Genomic DNA, 22,497 nt, shown 5'->3' with positions numbered 1-22,497 from the left:
TTGTCCGTGTGGCAAGTGGCATTAGAACCAACCATGTTCATCTGCTCCGCACAACATTGGACAAAAATTCGGATTTCTTTAAACCATATTTTTAAGAGAGAAACTTGTTACCGCAATTTAATTCTGGAACTTTGATTCGAATTATTAGGTATATTTTGCGCAATTTTCATAGTAAAAACTCCTACTAGCGTAAAATTATTCTATAAATAAAGCAAGAGTACTACTTTTTCTACGCAAAATTGAAATTTGTTTTTTGCAATTAAAATAAAAAATAATTTTCAGAAACCATTATAGAAACACATTAGTTTGTTATAAAAAAAAACGCGTACTTATCCCTTTGATTTTTTTTTCATATAAAATACTAAAGCATGTTTCTTATGATAAATAGGAAACATTAAAAAAAATAAAGATTTTGAAGCTGTAATTTTTCCCCTTTAAGAATTTCCATACATTTAGATCCCTAAAAAAACCTTGCTTTAATGTAATTGCAAAATAATAACGTCTTCCTAATCCAAAAAATGAGAAGAAAATAGCTAATTAAGTAAATAAGCTTCACTTTTAAGATTTCACAAAAAAGGAATTAAAAAAAAATGTTTCCTTAAAACTTATGTTGTAATTACAAATTCTAATTGGTTCGAAGTAATCGACTTAATATAATGCAACTAAAATGAAGATACATTTTGCTTGAGCAGTTTTAAGAGCAAAAATAAAGTCTTTTTTCATTAATGTAAAATTAGATAAGAATCAAAAACCTTTTAGAAACAAAAGAAGTGTAATTTCGTAATGAATTTTGCTTTAAAATGTATACAGAAAGTTGCAATTATATTACTTTAGATTATTGGAACAGTGAATTAAATTTTATATCAAACATTATTCTCATAAAAATCAAAAACAAATAATAAAAATTTCGCTATTTATTTTAACTTCCAACAGCACACGTGAGCTAAACAGAATTTTAAAAAGTAAATAATGGCTCAGAGGTTCATTCATACTTTTTAGCTTTAAAAAATCACATCTTATTACAAAAAAGCTTTAATAGTTATCTGTAAAATGTAAACTTAGTTTTAAATTCTGAAATAGTTATGTTTGCTTGCAATTCGGTAAATATTAAGCTTAATAAAGTTAAGGTGAAGAATCGGGAGCCCCTTTGTTTGGCAGTTTTCTTAAAATACTTTTTGACTCCCTTAAATAATTTCGTAAACATAGTAAAATACTTTAAAAGTAAAATTAATATTTCAAGGGGCAAAACTTCCTCTAGCTCTTGCTGCTAAACTATTGTAACCATATTTTCCAGATTGAAGCTACTGTCTATATTTGAAGCGTCTGAAATAGGATACAATACGTTTTTGAATTTAATTACCTCCTTTAAAATATGATTTCTAGTTAAGCAATACATTTAAGGTCTTACCCTGTTAAAATTAAAACTGCATATTACATGATGTTGTTGTTGTTGTAGTTCATTTACGTCGCACTAGAGCTGCACAATGGGCTATTGGCGACGGTCTGGGAAACATCCCGGAGGATGATCCGAAGACATGCCATCACAATTTCGATCCTCTGCAGAGGGGATGGCACCCCCGCTTCGGTAGCCCGACGACCTGCAAGCGAAGTCGAGCACTTTACGGTAGCACAGTTTAACGAGGACCAATACCGCACACCCTCGGTCCCTACGCAGACTGATCCAAGTGGTCACCCACCCGCACACTGACCGTAGCCAGTGATGCTTGACTTCGGTGATCTGCTGGGAACCGTGTCTTAACGATCAGCCCACTGCGGGACGCATATTACATGAAAATTGGGATCAATTAATTGAAAGTTTTTCAGCTGTGTTGATTTTTTTTCCACGTCTAATATTTTCTTATTACTTAAATATTTAAAACAATAATTTCTAAAAGATACAATTCGGTCTCTAAATACTGACATCTTGAGGCTGAATATATTAGATTTTGACATTCATAACCTTCATACATGTTCGGTCCTCATATTTTAGACTCATACTGCATGACTAAAGGTTTTAGAATGCAGCTGAAGTTTACATTCCAGTGTAATGCTCACCATAATTAGACTGACACCACTAGATATTAAGTCATGGACTATAGCACCCATATATTCGCCACTGCCAAAATTGGTTTTCAAAATTTTAATCCGGCAAAACTTCGATTACTAAAAGATACAGTAACTACTAAAAGATACAATTCGATCTCTAAATACTGACATCTTGGGGCGGAAATATATTAGATTTTGACATTCATAGCCTTCATACGTGTTCGATCCTCATATTTTGGACTCACACTACATGTCTAAAGGTTTTAGAATGCAGCTACAGTTTACATTCCAGTGTAATGCTCACCATAATTAGCCTGACACCACTAGATATTAAGTCATGGACCCATATATTGGCCACTGCCAAAATTGGTTCTCAAAATTTTGATCCGGCAAAACTTCGATTAAGATACACTTCGCCAGTTTAGGCTGATGATGACACAATAAAGGCCCTAAATTGTGGGGAAAGAGCTTTCGACAACGCCGACCTTAATCTATCAAGAGGTACCTCAAAATCAAATGGAGTGAACATGTTTATATACTAGTGAATTGATGGTTAATAATTGTAGTGGTAATTACACCACAACTCTCCCCTAACATTACTCCCCCACTAGAATTTTATCATAGATAGAATTACATGAACAGATACTTCCCGCAGTGGACTTATCGGTAAGACACTGCTCCCAACAGATCACCGAAGTCAAGCATCACTGGCTGTGGTCAGTGTGTGGGTGGGTAACCACTTAGATTAGTTTGCATAGGGACCGAGGATGTGCGGTATTGATCCTCGCTAAACTGTTCTACCGTAAAGTGCTCGACTTCGCGTGCAGGTCACTGGGCTATCGAGATTGGGGTGCCATCCCCTCTTCAGAGGATCAAAATTGTGATGGCTTGTCTTTGAATCATCCTCAGGGATGTTTCCCAGACCGTCGCCAATAGCCCATTGTGCAGCTCTAGTGCAACGTAAATGAACTACAACAACGACTATGAACAGATACCACTAGTTGCCGTATTTGCGAAAGACCGAGAGAGCTGTATTAAGAACATTGTTATGCTTATGGTCTCACATGTGTTGCTATTTGCAGTTGAGTGTGTGCAAAATTCTGTTGGGTGTAAAATTGAGACTTGGAAGCAATAGCGTAAAGAGCACAATGACGCAGTCACAAATAATATGACAACTGTTCTATGAGGACTATCCATCGAAGTGGGCGTTACATTCGATGTAAACGAGTTCATATCACGTCGACGGGTCACCAATTTACGGAAAGAGCATTCGATAATGCCAGAGTTCATTTATCGAAAGGTACCTTAAGATCGACCTCACCTCGAGTTAACATGTCTTATATACTAATGAATTGATGTTTAATAATGGTTGTAGTAACGAAACAAAATCATGCAAACTGGCGAATGCACTAACTCATGAAATCGCTGGAAGATAAACTTAGTTGAAATCAATCGTTCATCTCCTAGGTGTATTCTCAAAGCTCGACATATGGATTGCTCATGCTCTGACGGAAAGTAGCTTGTGTCGTCTCATTTGCAATTCACTTCTCAAACGTCTAGAAAGTTATCCATTTTCGAAGCGTGTCATCAATGAGGACGAGAAATGGTTTGTCAACACACATGGATTCCTCATGCCATGTGTGTTGGGACACATGGTTGGGACATTGGACACATAGGTTCCTCATGCTCGAACGGAAAGTAGTTTGTGCCGTCTCATTGGAAGTCTGCGATTTGCCTCACAAACGTCATGAAAATTATGCATTTTCGAAGCGTATCTTCACTAGGGACGAGAAGTGGTTTGTCAACAATACTTGTTCAAGTCTCTACAAAAATATTTAGACCGTGATATCCTTACTTCAAATGAGGGAGTTAAAAATCACCAGAATCAGTTTTTTTCTTTTTTTACCAGAATAGAACAAAAGTTTTATGAGTTGGGAATCGTGCTACTGCCAGAAAGATGGGAAAAAGTATTGGACAAAAATGAAAAATATATAACTTCGTAAATTATGCATCCTCTAAAAGAAAATCGTCTTATAAGGTAAAAACGAAATTACTTTCTAAGCAACCCAATAAATTACCCCCGATACTAGACCGACACCACTCAACAAGTCGTAGATTCTAACAATCAAGCGATAATGCGATTTTATTTATAAACAATAACAAAACCGACACCATTTGACAATTAATTGGCTTGTATCAGTCTTCACTCTTATGCGTTTTGATCTATAACAACTAGTTCAGAAACATATGACAAAAATACTTAGGCTATAACATCCATAGCCTGCTTTCGATTTACGATAACTAAACAGACACCACACAACAAGATAGCTTGTAAAAGCCATAACCGTGGACTAAAAATTTTTCTTAAAACAGTTAATGCCCCATTACAACCGCCATAACCTTTAATAACCTTTAAACTAACTGGCCTTACTTTTGCGTCCCTTATAATAGTCAAACAAATATTATTTTTAAAGAATTGATGTTCATGACTAATTGCTCATCTTTATCTTCACTTAATTCACGATAACTAAACACTAAATACTACACAACAAGATATAGCTTGTAACAGCCATAACCTCTCACTAAAAAAAATTATGAAACAGTAAAATGCCCCATAGCAACCGCCATAACCTTTAATGACCTCTAATCTATCTGACCTTACTTTTGCTCCCCCTATGATATTCAAATAAATATTATATTCAAAAAATTTATGATGACTAATTGCTCATCTTTATCTTCACTTAATTCACGATAACTAAACAAATACCACACAACAAGATATAGCTTGTAACAGCCATAACCTCACACTAAAAAGTTTTTATAAAACAGTCAAATGCCCCATAACAACCGCCATAACCTTTAATGACCTCTAACCGAACTGGCCTTACTTTTGCGCCCCTTTTGATATTCAAATAAATATTATACTCAAAGAATTGATGTTGATGACTAATTGTTCCTTTATCTTTATCTTCACACTGGAGCTACATTCTGATAGTAACCCCCAATCCAGTTTGATTTATTATGTAAAAATAATTAAATACAATGCAGTAGATGGTATTTTTCATGCTGTTTTTCTCAAATAAAATCTCGAAAATGCTCCCTTTGAAACAAGGAAAAGCTTCTAAAAGGGTCATTTATTAACCATTACTTTGCACTTAAACATCAAAAAATAGTATTAACTAAACCTAGTTACGCTTTGATAATAAAGAGTTACGTTTTCCAGTAGCTAAAAGCTTTTCGAAGCAATGCGCGCATTCATTCTACCTCGGTTCTCATTATAAAAGCAATCAATTCAGGATCTTTCTTCGGTGCATATGTAATTTTAGCCACATTCATTTATTCTTTTGTCCAAAAGGTACATAAATTAGGCACATAAGAAAATACTGTTAAAAGATCGCATAAATTATAACGCAGAATCTCCGGTGGCGAGAATAAGTTTGAGATTATATTTCACACCAGAACAAAGAAATAAAAATATTTTGGAATTAAAGAAAACAGTAAAGGTATTTGTTTTCTATGAATTATTAATTAGTTTGTGCTTTAAATTCATTTTCTTTATTTTATTGCATAATTACAATGTGTCGAATTTATATACAAATTTTAGTTTTAACTTTATCATATTAGTTTTTTATACATACATGTTAATTTTTCAAGTTTTCGTTTAATTCTTAATGATTGACGAATTAAAGGTAAATTTATAAAATAATTGATAAAATTAAGTCATTTTAAGGAGGTTATTTTGTTTATTAAAACTGAAACTGAGTATCCAAAAGTTGGAAAATAAAAAAAATGAAGCAGTTTCCTTCCAGAAAGAGGAAACCAGCTTTGCTTTTAAAATTCAACTCAGTCTTTCCAATAATCATAAAATATTTATATGTATGCAATATGATATATGTGATGTACTGCAATATTAATTTAATTGAAATAATTCAAGAAATATTACTGGAAAAAATGCGGTATACTAGCTTTTTGCATCACATGATTTTACGGTAATTGTATCACTTAATTTTACGGTAAAGAAATATTTTATGGTAAACAATTCCGGCACTCAACGTACTGGTAATTTATACTGGAATTCCATGTGGAATTATTTACAATGTATGTCAATATCAATAATCAAATCAACACGCATAATTTTTTTTTCATTTTTTTCTGAAGAGAAATAGTATCGGTTAAAATAAAATTTTTAATTAAAATTGTCTTTTCTTATATGTTAAAAGGAGAAAAAAAACTTAGTGAAGCTTTGTACTGACAAACTTATAAAACCATTTTGAATAACAATTTTAAAACATTAAGTTTACTTGATCGTTAGATTGGGATAATGCTTTCTTGAATAGTTAAAGTTCTGGAAAAACTGTTTCGTTATTAAAATTGAAGACTTATTATCTGAAACTGATTAACGAAATAAAGAAATCGTTAGATATGAGTTTTAAAATAAATCTTCAGTGAAGTTACAATTAAATAATGAAATAATAAATAACTTATGCAAAGAATTCGTCATTTAAAACTATTATAACTAGTATAAGTCGTAATTATAAACTAGTATAAAATAGATAACTAAGTTTGAACTAATGTAGTTATGCCCTTTTAATGAGAAATTTTTTCAAATAGTAGATGCTTTTTAAATAAGTAATAAGTACTAGAATATTAACGAAACCTGGATTGCTTCATTAATGCTAGGAAATTTCTTTTAACTTACCCTGGTTTGAGGAGACATACTTATGTACAGTATTTCTTAATCACGTAGAAATCATTAATATTAAACTTTCTTAAAGTTTCAACTTTCTAAAGAATAGTTCTAGTTATTTTTACTCTTCTTGGCTTACTTGGAAACAATTAGGATTAGAATAAAATAAAAAGATAAAGAAAAAGCAGCAGACTAAAATATTGACAGCAAAATACTTAAAAAATTAAGTAATTTCCTTAATTTAAATGTCTAAAAGTATAGGATAGGTCTACATTTATAATTCTGATAATTACTTTTGAAAAATTAACGGTTTAAATTAGCTCGAAAATACTGCATACTGAATCGCTCTAAGATACTGAACAAAATCCCGTTCTTACGATTTAGTTTTTGATTGAAAAATCTCATTAAAGACATATTTTAATATTTCTCAACAATAGTTAGGAAGTTATCCAAAAGGGAAATAATAGGCGTAGCACTTTCTCTTAAAAATGTTTCCCTCTAATATTTATTCTAACAAGTCTCTTACAGGAAACTTTTTTAATAAATGCTAATATAACATTACGTATAATTCAATTGACTGCTTTGTCTCAGATCGGCTTGGTGCACTTGCAGTGGATCCCCTCCCATGTGGGTATTTATGGGAATGAGATTGCTGATCGGCTTTCCAAGGAAGGGAGTGAACTTGCTACTCCCCTTTCCTCTAAACTACTAGTGTCTGAGGTTCACTCACTGAAGTTAGCTAAGGTAAATTCAGCGTGGAAGCACCCACCAGATCATGATTGGTATGCCGCAAAATGCCCCGGATTATCCTTGCAGTGCACTTGTCCTAGATTTGTTTAAACAGCTTTGTCAAGACTTAAAACCGGCCATATAAAGTGTTTGACCTTCAGAATGAAAGAAAAGACTTATGTATATTGTCATTGCTCGGCCATCGCTTCTCTATCTCATTTCTTGGATTGCATTGGTGCCTCTGTGAGGCAACTGATGAGTGATGGAGAGACTGTCTATGACTTGCTGATGCGACATGGTCTAGGGCTCTAGACCAAGGGGATAAGCAACAACAACAACGTATAATTCTGCATAATATTTTCTAAACATTCATTATAAGAATTTTTCCGGAAAAGTAATTAATTCTTATTTTACCACATTCAACCAAAACAGTCAAATACACATGACAAAGACGACATTCAAACTTACTGTGGGAAGAATAGTTAATTGACTGTTTTCGTCTAATACGGTAAAAAAGAAAATATATATATATATATATATATATATATATATATATATATATATTATCTGTGCCAACTAGTCCTACATCCAATGAAAATCGAACACTTGCTTCGAAAACAGGAAGTTTTAGGCCCCCGTGTCTTCGAGGGTCTATTGAGCGTTATGCATAAAGAAACAAATATTATTCATACATAAACTAAATTTATTAACTAAAACAAGAACACAACCATCTGATCTGACGGCCGAGAACGAAAAGTAAAGCTGAAAAAATTAAAAATCAAATTACAACTAAAGTTGTCAACCGAACGTTGCCAACGGTGTTAAATAAACTTAAAGCTTTAAATAAAGTTAGGTGAGGCTAGATCCATAGCTCACCATAGAAGTTAAGCCAGTTTTTGACACGAATATAAATTCATATTTTTATTTTCCATCATCGGCTGCCTAACACAACAGTGGATTCTCAATAATCTTATAGTGATAATAGCGTGGCGAACACCTTGTAGAACCACTTAGTTCTTTGCAGTTGGGTACATACTTTAATTAATGGGGCTAATCTACCAATCTCATAAACGGTTGAACGGATTTCGAATTACAGAGTTGATGCCACATTTTCTCTTCTCTTTCAACACATGAGAAGGTTTCAGTGTGCTGTACTCCTCATTTGAGGATCCTGGACTATCGGGATGCGAAACTCTTACTCACTCATAGATGGCGACACCACAGAGCGGCTTCATACAAAAAAGTCAAGTATTTTCCAACCTTCATAATAGATGGCGCCAGTAGAACTAATAAAGTGACATTTCAGGGTTTGCTTTACAAAACACAACTTAACCACAACCAATGTCCAGTAAAATTTCATTTCTACGGGTTTAAAACCATGCTAATTTTAAATGGTTACAAAACCGTATAGTTTGAATTTACGGTCTTTCATACGCACGGTTTGTTAACGGTAATGTTCTAACCGTAAGTTTTGTATTTATTGGATTGAACTGATTGTTGTTGGTTATATTATATCGTAATTTTAGAATGAAAATTCTGAAAATGTACTAAACTCTTTGATATAAATATTTTAAGTGCATAAGCTAGTTTAAATACATTTCTATAAAAATGCACGATTCAAATAATAAAATTTCATTTAATTTTTAAAGAATACGAATAAATCTTTAAGATATGAATTATGAATTTTATATGATATGAGTAAGACTAGAAGACATGAATAACTTTATATACTATATAAATTATCTTTTCACATACTTTTTTTTCTAAAATTAGAAATGTATCAAAACTTAAAAAATATCCACACAAACATTCAAACACGACATAAAAATAGAATTCGTGGGGTTTGAATTTATTGTAGAACCGATTATTAAATTGAAACGAATGTATTTAGATTCATATTATTCCCGATTTCCTGAAATAAAATTATATTACTAAATAAAATAAATTTTGTGATTCGATACGCGCGTTTAGTAATTTCTTTTTGAGATCGGAATTTCAGTCAGAATTATTTACAATGTAGATTTCTTTAGTTCATTACATGTAAAGAAATTTTGAAAAAAAGCATCGCATCAAGTCAAGTATCAATGGCATCAAGTCTAGAAAGTTCAGAGTTTAAAAAATTTACAATTGGGGGCTTTTTTTTTCTTTTTTTTTTTACCTCTACACGTGTCAATGTCGAAAGCACTCAATTTATTTTGTTCTGACTTGAATCATTCAAAAAAAAAAAAAAATGCGTGATTGAGAAATCTCCATTTAAAGGTTTTTCACCTCTACGCGTGTCAATGCGAAATGCGCTCAGTTTATTTTGTTATATTCTTATATGTATCATATGAAATAAACGCATGTTTAAGAAATCCCAAATTTAATTTTTTCACTTCTACGTGTGCCAATGCAAATAGGGCTCAATCTACTGCATTTTGTTTTCACTCATGCCAAAACCTAGAGAAAAGTCTTTTCATATAAAAACTATTTTCTTGATGAAAGTAGAATTTTCTTATATTTTAATATTTGAGAATGAACTAAAAACAAATATTAATTAAAAAACCTTGCGAATTCATAAAAAGTTTTAAAAAAATACGCACAAAATTTCGTATTGCATTTATATAAAAGTTGTACATTAAAAGAAACTAGCGTTTAAAAAATTTCAGAATATTAACATTTTAAAGACACTATCGAGCAGTTTAATTTTTAATATTATAAACATTCTACCTAATTCGCTTTTTTGTCAAAATGAGATGAGTACTAAAAATAAAAGATTTAATCAAAATATTTCTGATTTTTTGGATGTTGGAAAAATAGCCTCAATGCACTTAAAACAAACTAGATTGGGTTTTCGAGAACTAGAGATGAATATTTGAAATGGAAACAGAATTTTTTTTATATTTTAAGTTTATGCAAAAAGAAAAGGAATATTTGCAAAAAAGCAAGCCTCAGGGAATCGATCGTGAAAAGGAATTGGGTAACTGTTTCTACAGTTTAAAAATTCAAATTGGCTTAACACAACTAACTTATGTAATTGCTTTTTCGTTCGAGTAAAAGTTCAATTTTTGAAGTTCAAGCCAGATTTAATTAGCCTCATATAAGAAATGCTTTCTCAAAAATTTCAAATGATACATATTGTTATTTTTGATTGTTTATCTGAACATTTATGAAGATGATGCTAAAATATTGATCTAAAACATTTTTGTGTTAGGTTTCATATATATCGATACATTAAATTTATTTCTTGCATCAATACATGTGGCGCAAACAATTAAAATAATGCGATTTATATAAGAAAACGCGTTTCCCACAAACAATTAATCTAAACTTTACAGCAGCTGTAGTCTGTCAGACACCCACAGTGGATTTTAGTTTATTTTATTTTAATTTATAACCGTCGTTAAACAACCGCCCCAATTTTTCGGGTTTACGACTAACTCCGTAGCCTTGTAATTTTGAAACCAATCCATAGCTTCAACTCCGCAGCCTTGTAGTTTTGAAACTAATCCATAGCTTCAACTCCGTAGCCTTGTAATTTTGAAACCAATCCATAGCTTCAACTCCGTAACCTTGTAATTTTGAAACCAATCCATAGCTTCAACTCCGTAGCCTTGTAATTTTGAAACCAATCCTTAGCTTCAACTCCATAGCCTTGTAATTTTGAAATCAATCCATATTGGGTGAAATTCATCTTCGTGGAGAACTTTTTGGTGGAACTAACCAGCAATTGCGTTACATGGAGAGGAAAAACATGAAAACTCCCCACGGTTAACCTGACGGCAAAGGGACTCTACCCCATGATCATTCAACCACTGAGGATATTTTACGTCAGCACTGTGGTCGTTACAAGCCTGATACGAATTCCGCACCTGACTCGCATTTATCCCAGTGCTGGTATAAAAATATCCTCAGTGATCATGGATGAAACCCATCATCCCTAGACGGATCATGGGTTAGAGTTTCCTTGCTGTCAGACTAGCAATGAGATATTTTCGTGGTTCCATCTCCATTTAACCCAAATGCGGGTTAATTTCATCAAAAAAGTCCCTCTAGAAGGCAAATTTCTCACAATACTTAATCCAGGAGTTTCCTTGTTTTCTGGATTCGGTTCAAAATTACAAGGCTACGGAGTTGAACATTAGTAGTCAAAAACCCAGGATTGAGTCTGCTGTTGAATGACAGTTATAAAATAGCCCAATATGCATCTCAAGAGAGACTTAAATAAATTACATCTGTTATTAAATAGTTTTTGTTCCTTAGAATTCATTTTAATTTTGACAAATGATGCAAAACTTTTCATGCACAGTGAGACAAAAGTAATGTAAAGGTTTCAACAAAAAAGTTTCACTTTCATGTAAAATTCATTTTGGAGCTATAGTCAAGAATCAAGAATGACACATAAAGATAAAAGGGTTAAAAAATTTGATCGTATGACGAGAAGTTACATGAACAAATTGAAAATAAACATGTGCATAGGTAAATGGATAGTAAAGAAATAAATTATAGATTTCAATAAAGTAATAAAAGTAAATTGCTAGTACTGGAATTAGTAGAACAAAATATTAAGTACAGAAGTAATGTATTGAAATAACAAAAATATAAATAATTCAAATAACAGAAAGTAATCGAAGTAAATAACAGCAATAAATAATTCTGTTATATATAATTCTAAATTATCGAAATTGTTTTGAAAAATTCTAACGTCAAATTATGTGAAAGACATTTGCAAACATTTGCAAATATTAATGCAAAAGCATTTTTAAGCACCTGTATATGCCTTATTTTCTTAGCCAATTAAAACTTTAAAAGCTAGGAAATTCCAATTATTCCACCAAACGTTTTTTTAAACTCTGCATATTCGGATTAGTTTTCTAATTTTCATTTATATACATCCGTTATGATTTGCCATGACATTGGCACGAGCTAATTCTTTGAGAAAAATAAGTGAAAAATAGTTTTCTTTTAAATATAGAATTTTAAAAAGATATCTAAATCATTTTTTGAGAATTTTAGAGCAATGTCAGGATTATATTTGCTTGCTATTTAGAAACTTCAATCTGGCAGTAATCACCTTTACAACCTGTCCACTCCAAAAAGATCTTGATTAATTTTAAATAATTTATTTTGCGTTTTCATCTTGAGCTCAGTACTTCTACCTTCATGAATATGCATGTTTGTCACTTTCTGTCAATGGGTCTTAATATGGTCGATGCCTGGGATTGGTTGGTTTAAATTTGGAAGGAGAGAATGACTTCTCCCCTGCTGCGTCAGCTGTCATGTCAACAACAGGTAATTAAACTCTCAGGCAGTTGACGAGCTGTAGCTGTATATTAAGCTGGCAATATCGAAGCGATGCTGAATTTTACAAGGATAGGCATCCGTATTTTACTTTATAATTATTTAAATTTTGCGAAATAAAATTGAATGTCTTGGAGAAGTTGCTATATTTAATATATACATCCATGACATAAATCTAGTAACTTCTTTCAAAATACTTTTATTTAGAAATCCCTATTTAATACAAAAAAATATATATTTTCGGATGATTAGAATACACTACAATATTTTTATTAATTGCATTTGTAATGGTTATCACATATTTTTTACGATATTAATAAATGATGTATACTATTTCAGCCAAGTACAACATATTTTTATTTGTTATGTGAGTTATACCTAAGTCATTATTATTATTAACCTCAGTTACGACATTTGTAATAATAACAATTATAATTCTAATAATTATTTTATTATCATTATAATGATAATAATAATTAGTATTATAACTTACATTGTTGTGAAACGAATATTAATGTGTATTATAATTATTATTAAAGTAATTATTATAATTTTTATTATAATTATTAGTAGTATTATAATTAAAACTACCAGTACAATAATAATTATCTCAGTACATATAATAATTATTATCTTATTATTATTATTATCATCAAACTAATAAATAGAATACCAGTTATGATAATTGCAATAACTATTTTAATAGTACTAATAATATTATGTAAATTCTAACTATCACAATAATAAAAAATATTATTTAACTGCTGTTGTTGTTGTTGTGTCTATGCATGCAGTGCTAGTGTAGAGATTAGAGTCCTCCAACAGTCTTGATAACAAGATTTGCAAGTTCTGGAGCCCGATGGCTGTGGAGAATTTCGATGGGGGTGCTCCAAGTTGAAAGAGGGAACCGATAATGGCCTATCAGTCAAAAACCTGGCCTGGAGTTAGTTGCAAATGAGGACAGTACTTGCAGATGGGATAGGATTTTATATTGGCGCGCGAGATCTTCATACCTTTGAAATGTATAGAGCTTAGCCTAGCTATTGTAGAGGAGAGGTTTCTTGGGCAGTTTAGATCGGGGATTGTTGCCTTGCTAAAAAGCTGGTTGTATATCCTTCGCCAGGCGACAGCATTCGCATCTGCACAGGTGACAGCTCGAGGTTGATCTTCGTCGCGTGCTTTCTTTGCAAGGGCATCTGCGCATTCGTTCCCCTCGATTCCAACATGAGCTGGGATCCACTGGAGAGTGCAACGGATATTATTTTACTAATAATGATAATATTGATTTTAATTTTTTAATAATGATAATTTTTAAAAATATTTATTTTAAATCTATTTTTTATGTATTAAATATATGCTTTGAAAGTTACTCTTAATAATACATCACGAATTATAATAATTATGTGTAATAGATTAGATAAAGAACATTGTTGAATATGTTTAAGTTTTAATACCTTTCCACTTTAAAAATATTGAAGAGTGTTTCTGTCTTAAAATTGAGTATATATTAATTATCATTATTTTTATTATTAATAGAATAGTAATGAAGGTAAATACTTCATACCACGAATAGTTTTAATAATAATAATAATTGATATTATTAATAGAATAGTAATAATGATCATTACCATAATTATTGTTATATAATTATAGTAATAAAAATAATAATTTTACTAATAATCATTAAAACAATATTTTTAATATTCTAATAATGATATTTACAATTACTTATTTCAAATTTATTTTTAAACTATTGAGTATGCTTTGAATGTTACTCTTAAAATTTATATATCTAAATTTACATTAATTATATGCAATAGATTAGATAAAAAAAACTTCGTTAAACATGTTTGAGTCTTAATATCTTTCCACTCACGAAATAATGAAGAATGCTCCTCTCTTATAATTTCATATATTTATTATTAAGATAAGTTTAATTATTACGATTATTATTATTAAGATTATTATTATTATTAAGATTATTATTATTAAGATTATTATTATTAAGATTATTATTTTCACAATTAGAATTATTATTAAGATTATTATTATTACTAATAGAATTATTACTAAGATTATTATTATTATTATTAGGATTATTATTATTAGGATTATTATTATTATTATTAAGATTATTATTATTATTATTAAATATTTATTTTAAATTTATTATTGAATTATTGGGTATGCTTTGAATGTTCCTCTTAAAATTAATGCATCAAGAATCATATTAAATATGTGCAATAGATTAGATAAAGAACTTTGCTGAGCATATTTAAGTTTTAATATCTTTCCACTTATAAAAGAGTGAAGAGTGTTTCCCTCTTATAATTGCAGATGGACGCATTCTACCAGCCAATCAGCGACAGCATGTTTTCCCAAATGGAACGCTCGTTATCAACGAAATTCAGCCAACTGTTGACGATGGTCGTTACAGTTGTGAAGTGCGAGCTCAACAAGGTGTTCCGGTCTCTCGTACTTTCAGATTCTCTATCAGAAGTGAGTTAAAGCATAATGTGTTCAAATAATTTACATGCTTTCGCTCTCGACAAACTCCGCAAATTCTCAAGATAATCAGGAATTGTACGTTTATAAACATCTTTATTTATCGCAGAAAATGTTATTTATTCTACTGGAAGTATTTCAAAATAAATTCATCCATACGTCGGTATTACTGGATGCTAATATTCTAAAATTTATAAATTATTTTAAAAATCTTTTCTCTAAAATATTTGTTTTGTAAATGTGTATGTGTTGGACAACTTTTTACGAACGCATTTAATCCTTTAATAAAATTTTTACATAGAAATGGAATGGCATAAATCTTCTGTATACTCATTATTATACAAATTGCAAATTTTTCAATACTTGGGAAGCTCATTGATAATACTCAATTCGTTCACCTACTCCCTCCTCTGGTTGCTTTGCGAGCTTCTTTAATGTAAGCGTAACGATAAATAAAGCTGTGGATTATCATACTCTGATTGAAACATTAATCTTCTGTTTAGAACTGATTAAAAAAGGAGCTTATGAAGTTAATAATTTCAAGAAACTGAAGCAGAAAGATAAATTTTTCAATGATAACATATTTTGTTTCGTAAAGAGAGTAGACATACTTCGAGCAATTGAGCCACCACGCTCATTCTAGAGACACTAACTCGTGACAGGTGTTTGGCAAATAAAATGAAATAAAATGTTAGTCTTGAGAGTGAGCGCCATCATTCGAGTGCTCGGGTTGAACTGACTTTTCTAAATCTAATTTACGAAGCAAATCTAGTAATCAAAAATTAGCTTTGTAGAAATGAATTTTAAAAGAATTAAATATTCCAATTTCTTTTTTTTTCTGCTAAACTTGTTAATTTTCAAGTTAAATTCATTTCTTCTACACTGTAAAATATTTTTGTATATAGTTGCCACTATTTTTGGTGCTGAGTTTAAATTTAATTAAAAAAATTTTGCAGTGCCTGCAGTCAGTATTTTTCTTATTCACTTTTTACCAGTTACAGTTTTATTTCTGTATTTATTCACTTTTAATGCTCACTGACACCACATATTCTCATGAGCATTAGAGTTAACTTAAAGACTTCATCACAAAAACGCTTCGTACAAAAAACAAACACATTTTTAGTAATATATTTGCAGTAATTCTTACAAACAATTACTATTTCGAAGATTTTGTATAATTTTTTGCAGGTTCTGTTCTTGAAAACAATTGCAAGTTCTATTTTAAAAAATGTATTTAATTTACCTCAGCACTAAAAATAGTGCCAACTATAAACCAATATTTTTTTCAGTGTAACTATGCCTGTTATTATAGTTTGTTTAGTAAAAAAATAGAAATAAAAATAATTGTTTCTTAACTCTTTTTTTTATGTGCCAAGACATTATCTTCTTTTGGACGATAATTTGACCAAATATTTACAAATATCCAGTTGTGGAGTTCCTTAACTTTCATATCTCCATTAACTATTTTATTTAATACCTAATCCAGTTTTATTCTCAAAGCTAAGTCGTTGCATGACAATCCTGTCTCTAAATGACATTGAATAAAATTTAAATGACGGTTAATGCGCTTCTGGAGCAAACATAAAATGGATCCCATTAGAGAAATTAGTCCTCACTTAGGGACAATAATTATCTGACTCTAATTATAGTTGGTTTAACCGTAGTTTAACTCTCTGAATACGTTATTATGGATGGAATATTTTCATTGTCAACTCGTCAATGTTCTCTGAAGTTTGCTGTTAAACATTAAATTCATTTGCAGTGTTTGAAATGACACTGTCTGAGTTTTAATTTTAGATAAGCTGTGCTAGTAGTCTTTATTAATATCACTTATATTTTTCGGAAAAGATAATTTAGAGATAAATAATAGCTAGTCATTTAACGTAACAAAGTTGATAAATTTTGTCTGAAACACAAAAAAGGTACTATTTTTTAAAGTAAAAGTTTTAGATGTCAGAACTCAGATATATACACAGAGATGGCAACTTTCTTTGGACAGGGAATAAATATTTTCGAATGGCAGTCTCTTAATATGATTCTTGGTTTAATAAATTCGATTTATAGGGTTTTTACTGACCATTGCTTTTAAATAATTCAGAGGCTTATAATACGCCACTTTTTTACCATTAAGCCATGTCGTACCTTTTTAAAGTACCTTTTATACTAAAGTACCTTTCGTACCATGTCGTACCTTTAATAGTTGTAAAAATTTACCGAAAATCTGCAAATTTTAGAAATTCTCTATCTTTTTTTTTTCGTGGATTCCGTAGCAGTTGGCATCTCTATATATAGGGTATTCCTGCATTGACCAACGAAAAGTACACTCGTTGGTTGTCAAACAGCAAAATTAAAACCAGGAGAGAAGAAATGTACCCTCATCATCTGACGAATCATTTTTGAAGAAGGCGTAATAAAATTCATCGAAATCTGTTTGTTTGCCAGATAGAAGATGACTCCAACAATCAACATTTGAACGCACGCTCTAATGATCAATTTTCAGCATTCGAATGGACGAATACAGAATTTTTTTAATGTTTTATTTAAAAAAATTATCATCAAAAATGTTGTTATTTAAGGAAGGCAGAAAAGTTGGAAGGTTGATATCCAAATTGGAAGAACAAATGTTGGGAACAGGGTATATAAACTCAAAATTTTTTTTAAAATTTATATGAATTGTTAAGGTAACTTTAAAAAAACTGAAAGATTCAACGCGAATAACAAAGCGCAGATAAAAAAAAACTAGTGTATAAATTAATTTGATTATTTCAGGATGTCATGACTTAAATTCAATACTTCTTAAACTCGAGAAAGTTCTGTTCGTATTGCACTGTCAAAAATTCTAGATCGAATTACGATAAAAAGTACCGGCACTTACGACGCTAGTACTTTTTTATAGAACTATATTACGGAGCAAATAATCTGATACACTGTAATTTTCACACTAATAATTACCATAAAATTGCTGTATAACTCTAATTAAATAAATATTAAGATAAAAATTATGTTACAATATTATACGGTAAAATAGATTCACGGATAATGCATTCAAAGTTCCATTATTTTTACCAGAATTTGATCCAGAATTTTTGAAAGTTTGGTTTCGCTCAGAAATAGCATCCATGGCAAACATTGCAAATCGTTTGCCTCACTCGCAAAAGATTCATAATGGTGGAAATTTCATTTCTTAGTGTGATGAAAAGCAAAGGTTTTAAATAACGGAAGAGTTTTTAACAACCGACTATTATACTAAGTAACAGTCTGGCCCATTAAACATTAAAAATTGACAATTTTTGGAAGAAAGTATTGGAAATGCAGATATGATGAATCTTCACCTCAATTGAGTCAAAAAACACAGCAATGTATGTACGTTTCATTCGGATATAAATATTTTTTTTACATTTATTTTAATGATTAATGCGACAAAAAAACTTTGTCTCTATATTGCTTTTTATTGTAGATGGTAGCTAACTTTCTGTTTTTGCGTTTTCCAGCTGGTCCAAAAGTTGCAAGTTTTTCCTTTAAAGAAAACCTTCATGAAGGTATGAGAACAGCAGTTACTTGTATAGTCGTAGCAGGAGATGGTCCTCTGTCAACTACATGGCTGAAAGATGGTGTACCGCTAGATGGTGAAGCTCTGGATGCTATGGTGGTGTATGCAGATGAAGGGTTTGTATCCACCCTCACATTAAAGAATTTAGCATACAGGCACAACGGAAATTACACGTGCATTGCTAGGAATGACGTTGCATCAGGATCTTACAGTGCATTGCTTACTGTAAAAGGTGTGTGCTTTTTTTCATTTATCTTAAAAATTTCGTTAATTACTACTTATTGTTTAGCTTGCAAATATTAACTATAATATAATAGACACATTTTAGACTTTTCTTTTTTTTTCTTTTCTTCCAGACGTGGACACATACCTAGGTTTGCAAAACCCTTAACCGTATAGTCCACGTCTGGCCTGAAAACTTTTCTTCATAATACGAGTGCACTGTAAAAAATTTCGGTACAAATTACAGTATAAAGTAACGGCACTTTGGCTGAATCAGCCGTAAAATACTTTTTGCGGTAAAATTCATTTTTACCGTAAAATATTATACCTTGATTTGTAAAGTAATGTTTAATCAATCGGAGTGATTCATGATTTTACTACAATTATTACTTTAAAAATTTATTTTTTTCCCGTAACATATACCGGTGAAAAGAAATTTTACCAATCTATATTCTCAGTTGAAATTTAGCATCCTGTAATCAAATGTAATTTAGCATCCTGTAAAAGAAAAAGTAGTTGCACTATTATGTTATTTAATTTAGCTCCACATTGAAATTTCAGAAATTTTTGATGATTTAATGTAAGGATGTCGGTTAAACGTGCAATTAAAATTTTATTGGTGTAGTTCTCAAATTTGAGTTTTTGATATTTTGTAATTTACTTTATGTTATAACCGGTGTTAAACAACCAATCCAATTCTGAGTTTGCGACTATCAATGTTCAACTCCATAACCTTATTTTGATCCAGCCCCAGAAATCAAATTAATTTCTGGATCAAGCAATGGGACAAACTAGTGTTCATGGAGGACTCTTTGATAAAACTAAACCTCATTTTCGTTTCATGGAGAGGAAAACCACGAAAACTCCCATTGTTAGATAAACGGCAAGGCGGTCTAACTCAGAATCCGTCTATCTTTGAGGACATTTTACGCCAGCAATGTGGTCGATAAGAGCCAGGAGACTTCGTATCAACCACCCAACGCTGGAATTGTAACTTGGGCCAACTCATTGGAAGGCGGAAGCTCTATCTCCTGAGCCATCGCGGCTTGATTCAAATTTAAGTAGATATTGCGTAACACGAAGTGAATAATGCCAAGAACTACTGCTGCCACTATGAGGTAACCATTTGGGAATACAATTTTTCAGATATTTTAAAAAACGTCAGATGTTTCGATAAATAAAATTGTAAATCCAATGGTTGCAATTGATAACAAAAATAAGTTCTTGAACCCAAAGGTTAAAGTAAGCAGACCTCAGGACATGATTAATCAATCGTTATTGGACCATGGCGTCTTTTCGAATCTATCGGAGAAAGCTTGTTGAGATAATTTAGACATCAAATAGGCTGTAGTTCAGTTGAAGAAGAAGGGTATTTATATTTTTGGGAAATCCTTAAATTTGTATAATTTTCATTTTAATAACTTAACAACAAGAATAACTAGTGCAACAATAAAGTTTTAATATCAGAAGTTCAAAAAATGGCGTTGCGTTACTGGGCTTGGAGAATCCTTAAAGTAATTTAAAGCGAGTCCTTAAAGAAATTATTAAAATACCATGCGTTTATTGCAGTTTTATGATTGTGTTATTTGCGAAGAAAATGATCAAAACAACGCCTTTTTTTTCTTCTTAATTATCTAGTCCCTCCTCGATGGATAATTGAACCAAGTGACTTGTCAGCAGTAGCAGGACGTCCGGCAAGGTTAGACTGTCAAGCAGATGGAGTACCCTTGCCTCATGTGCGATGGAAAGTATCAAATGGTATGGAAAATTATTGTTGATCTACATGTCATAAATTTGAAAATTGCAATTCTCAAATCTGCAAGAAATTACATTCAAGAACAAATTGCAAGTAATTTTTGTCCGGTTAATGATAACTTTCTTTTTACTTAGTTAAACTAGTTTTCCATAATTTTTTTCTCACATGAAACTGTGAAATTACTGAATCATTTTATTTTTATTATGATAAATTATTAAAAATTGAAATGTTATTACAGCCCTTGATATACAATTATATAATTTTTATTGAAACTGAAAAAAAAATTACATGTACATGAAGAGTTAAACAATGATATTTAAAAGAAGAAAAAATAAAAAGATAATAAAAATGTGACGAATAACTGTTGGAGATAGCAGGATTTTAAAATATCAATACTATATACAATATAGCGTAAAGGAAACATTTTGTAGTAATGGTTATTATAACTGAATTTCTTTATAGGTGAGCCACCTGAAAAGTTCAAAACCATTGTCAGCAGCTCCCACGTTCATATTTTGGTCAACGGATCATTGAACTTCCAGAGTGTTGATACAGCTGATTCAGGATACTATTTGTGTGAGGCAAACAATGGAGTTGGTTCCGGCTTGAGTACTGTAGTGAGGCTATCTGTGCACAGTAAGTTGCTTTATCAAACAAACTATTTTGAGAACTATACCTTTTTTAATGGAAAATTCTAAGACAATATCCATGATGCGTTTAGGAAATGGGTGAATCGATGTTGTTGTTGACGTATGCCATTAAGGCAGAGGGGGTACGATTGTTCTTGTTTACCAGTGGCGCCATCTATGGGGGTGAATAGATGAATATCACAAAAGCAATATGAGTTTAAAATGCAATCGTTTTCATGCTTGGTAGAGTTCCTATATCTAACGTTGTTATAGACTTACAACAAGCAGCTATAAAAAAAAAGAAAGGTATCGGGAGAAAAAGACAGTGAAGTCAGTTACACCGAATTTACTAAGTTTCTCTCAAATTTCACTTTTTCACTTTGCGTCAATATCATATTAACAGCGTATGGCCACATTTCGCTTCAATTTAATTTACTACAGCACGCAAACTAAAAAGTTGTGCAATATTTCATTCATACCGAATCTAACTTCCTTCTTTTTACCAAGAAAACATGTAATATTTAAAAATTTGAGTTTGTGTTATATTTTTTGCTCGATTTCAGAGAAACTTAAACACAATATAAATTGAGGATGCATATATATACATAAATCCATACTTTTATGGAGGTATATGCAAATATGTGAATAAAGACATTCAAGCAAGTTATGAATTGCTGCACTCTCAGAAAATTTTTATATTCTTAAAGTTGAGCAATAACATCCATATGATTATATTTCGCAAATTGCCGTAGCATTTATAAGGTAATAAATTAAATAATTCCTTCTCATTTACATTTCAATTTGAAAAATAATGTCAAAGATTTAAGAAGGACGATATTATGGTCCTATTAGGGGCAAATTTGATAAGTTTTCAGCAAATATAAACACCAATTTGGTTCAACACGCTTAAAACAACTTACCTGCAGTGCACGACTAAAATAAAATATGAGGGCCAATTTGAACCATAATGTCAATGATTTGAGAAATTCGATATGCTGGTTCAATTGAGCGCAAGTTTGTTAAGTTTTTAGAAAATATGCACAATTGTTTGGTTCAATACATTAATTACTTACATGCAGTGTGCGATTAAAGT

The 22,497-nt window shown here is 31.1% G+C and overlaps 1 protein-coding gene across 1 annotated transcript in view; it reads left to right on the top strand.

Moving 5' to 3' along the window:
* The window catches only part of LOC107446015 (cell adhesion molecule Dscam1), a 195,532-nt gene that overhangs the window by 118,162 nt on the left and 54,873 nt on the right, over positions 1 to 22,497 (top strand). Inside the window, exons 8-11 of the mRNA XM_043052767.3 lie at positions 15,080 to 15,241; positions 18,739 to 19,029; positions 20,658 to 20,777; positions 21,238 to 21,411. Of these exons, the coding sequence (XP_042908701.3) occupies positions 15,080 to 15,241; positions 18,739 to 19,029; positions 20,658 to 20,777; positions 21,238 to 21,411 (747 nt within the window). The remainder of the gene's footprint in view (positions 1 to 15,079; positions 15,242 to 18,738; positions 19,030 to 20,657; positions 20,778 to 21,237; positions 21,412 to 22,497) is intronic.

Source organism: Parasteatoda tepidariorum, chromosome 10 (assembly GCF_982258835.1).
Source record: "Parasteatoda tepidariorum strain Cologne lab strain chromosome 10, Ptep-v5.0, whole genome shotgun sequence".
In the NCBI taxonomy this organism is placed as follows: Eukaryota; Metazoa; Arthropoda; class Arachnida; order Araneae; family Theridiidae; genus Parasteatoda; species Parasteatoda tepidariorum.
Note: the sequence above shows the minus strand (reverse complement) of the source record. Positions and strands in the feature narration are given on the sequence as shown.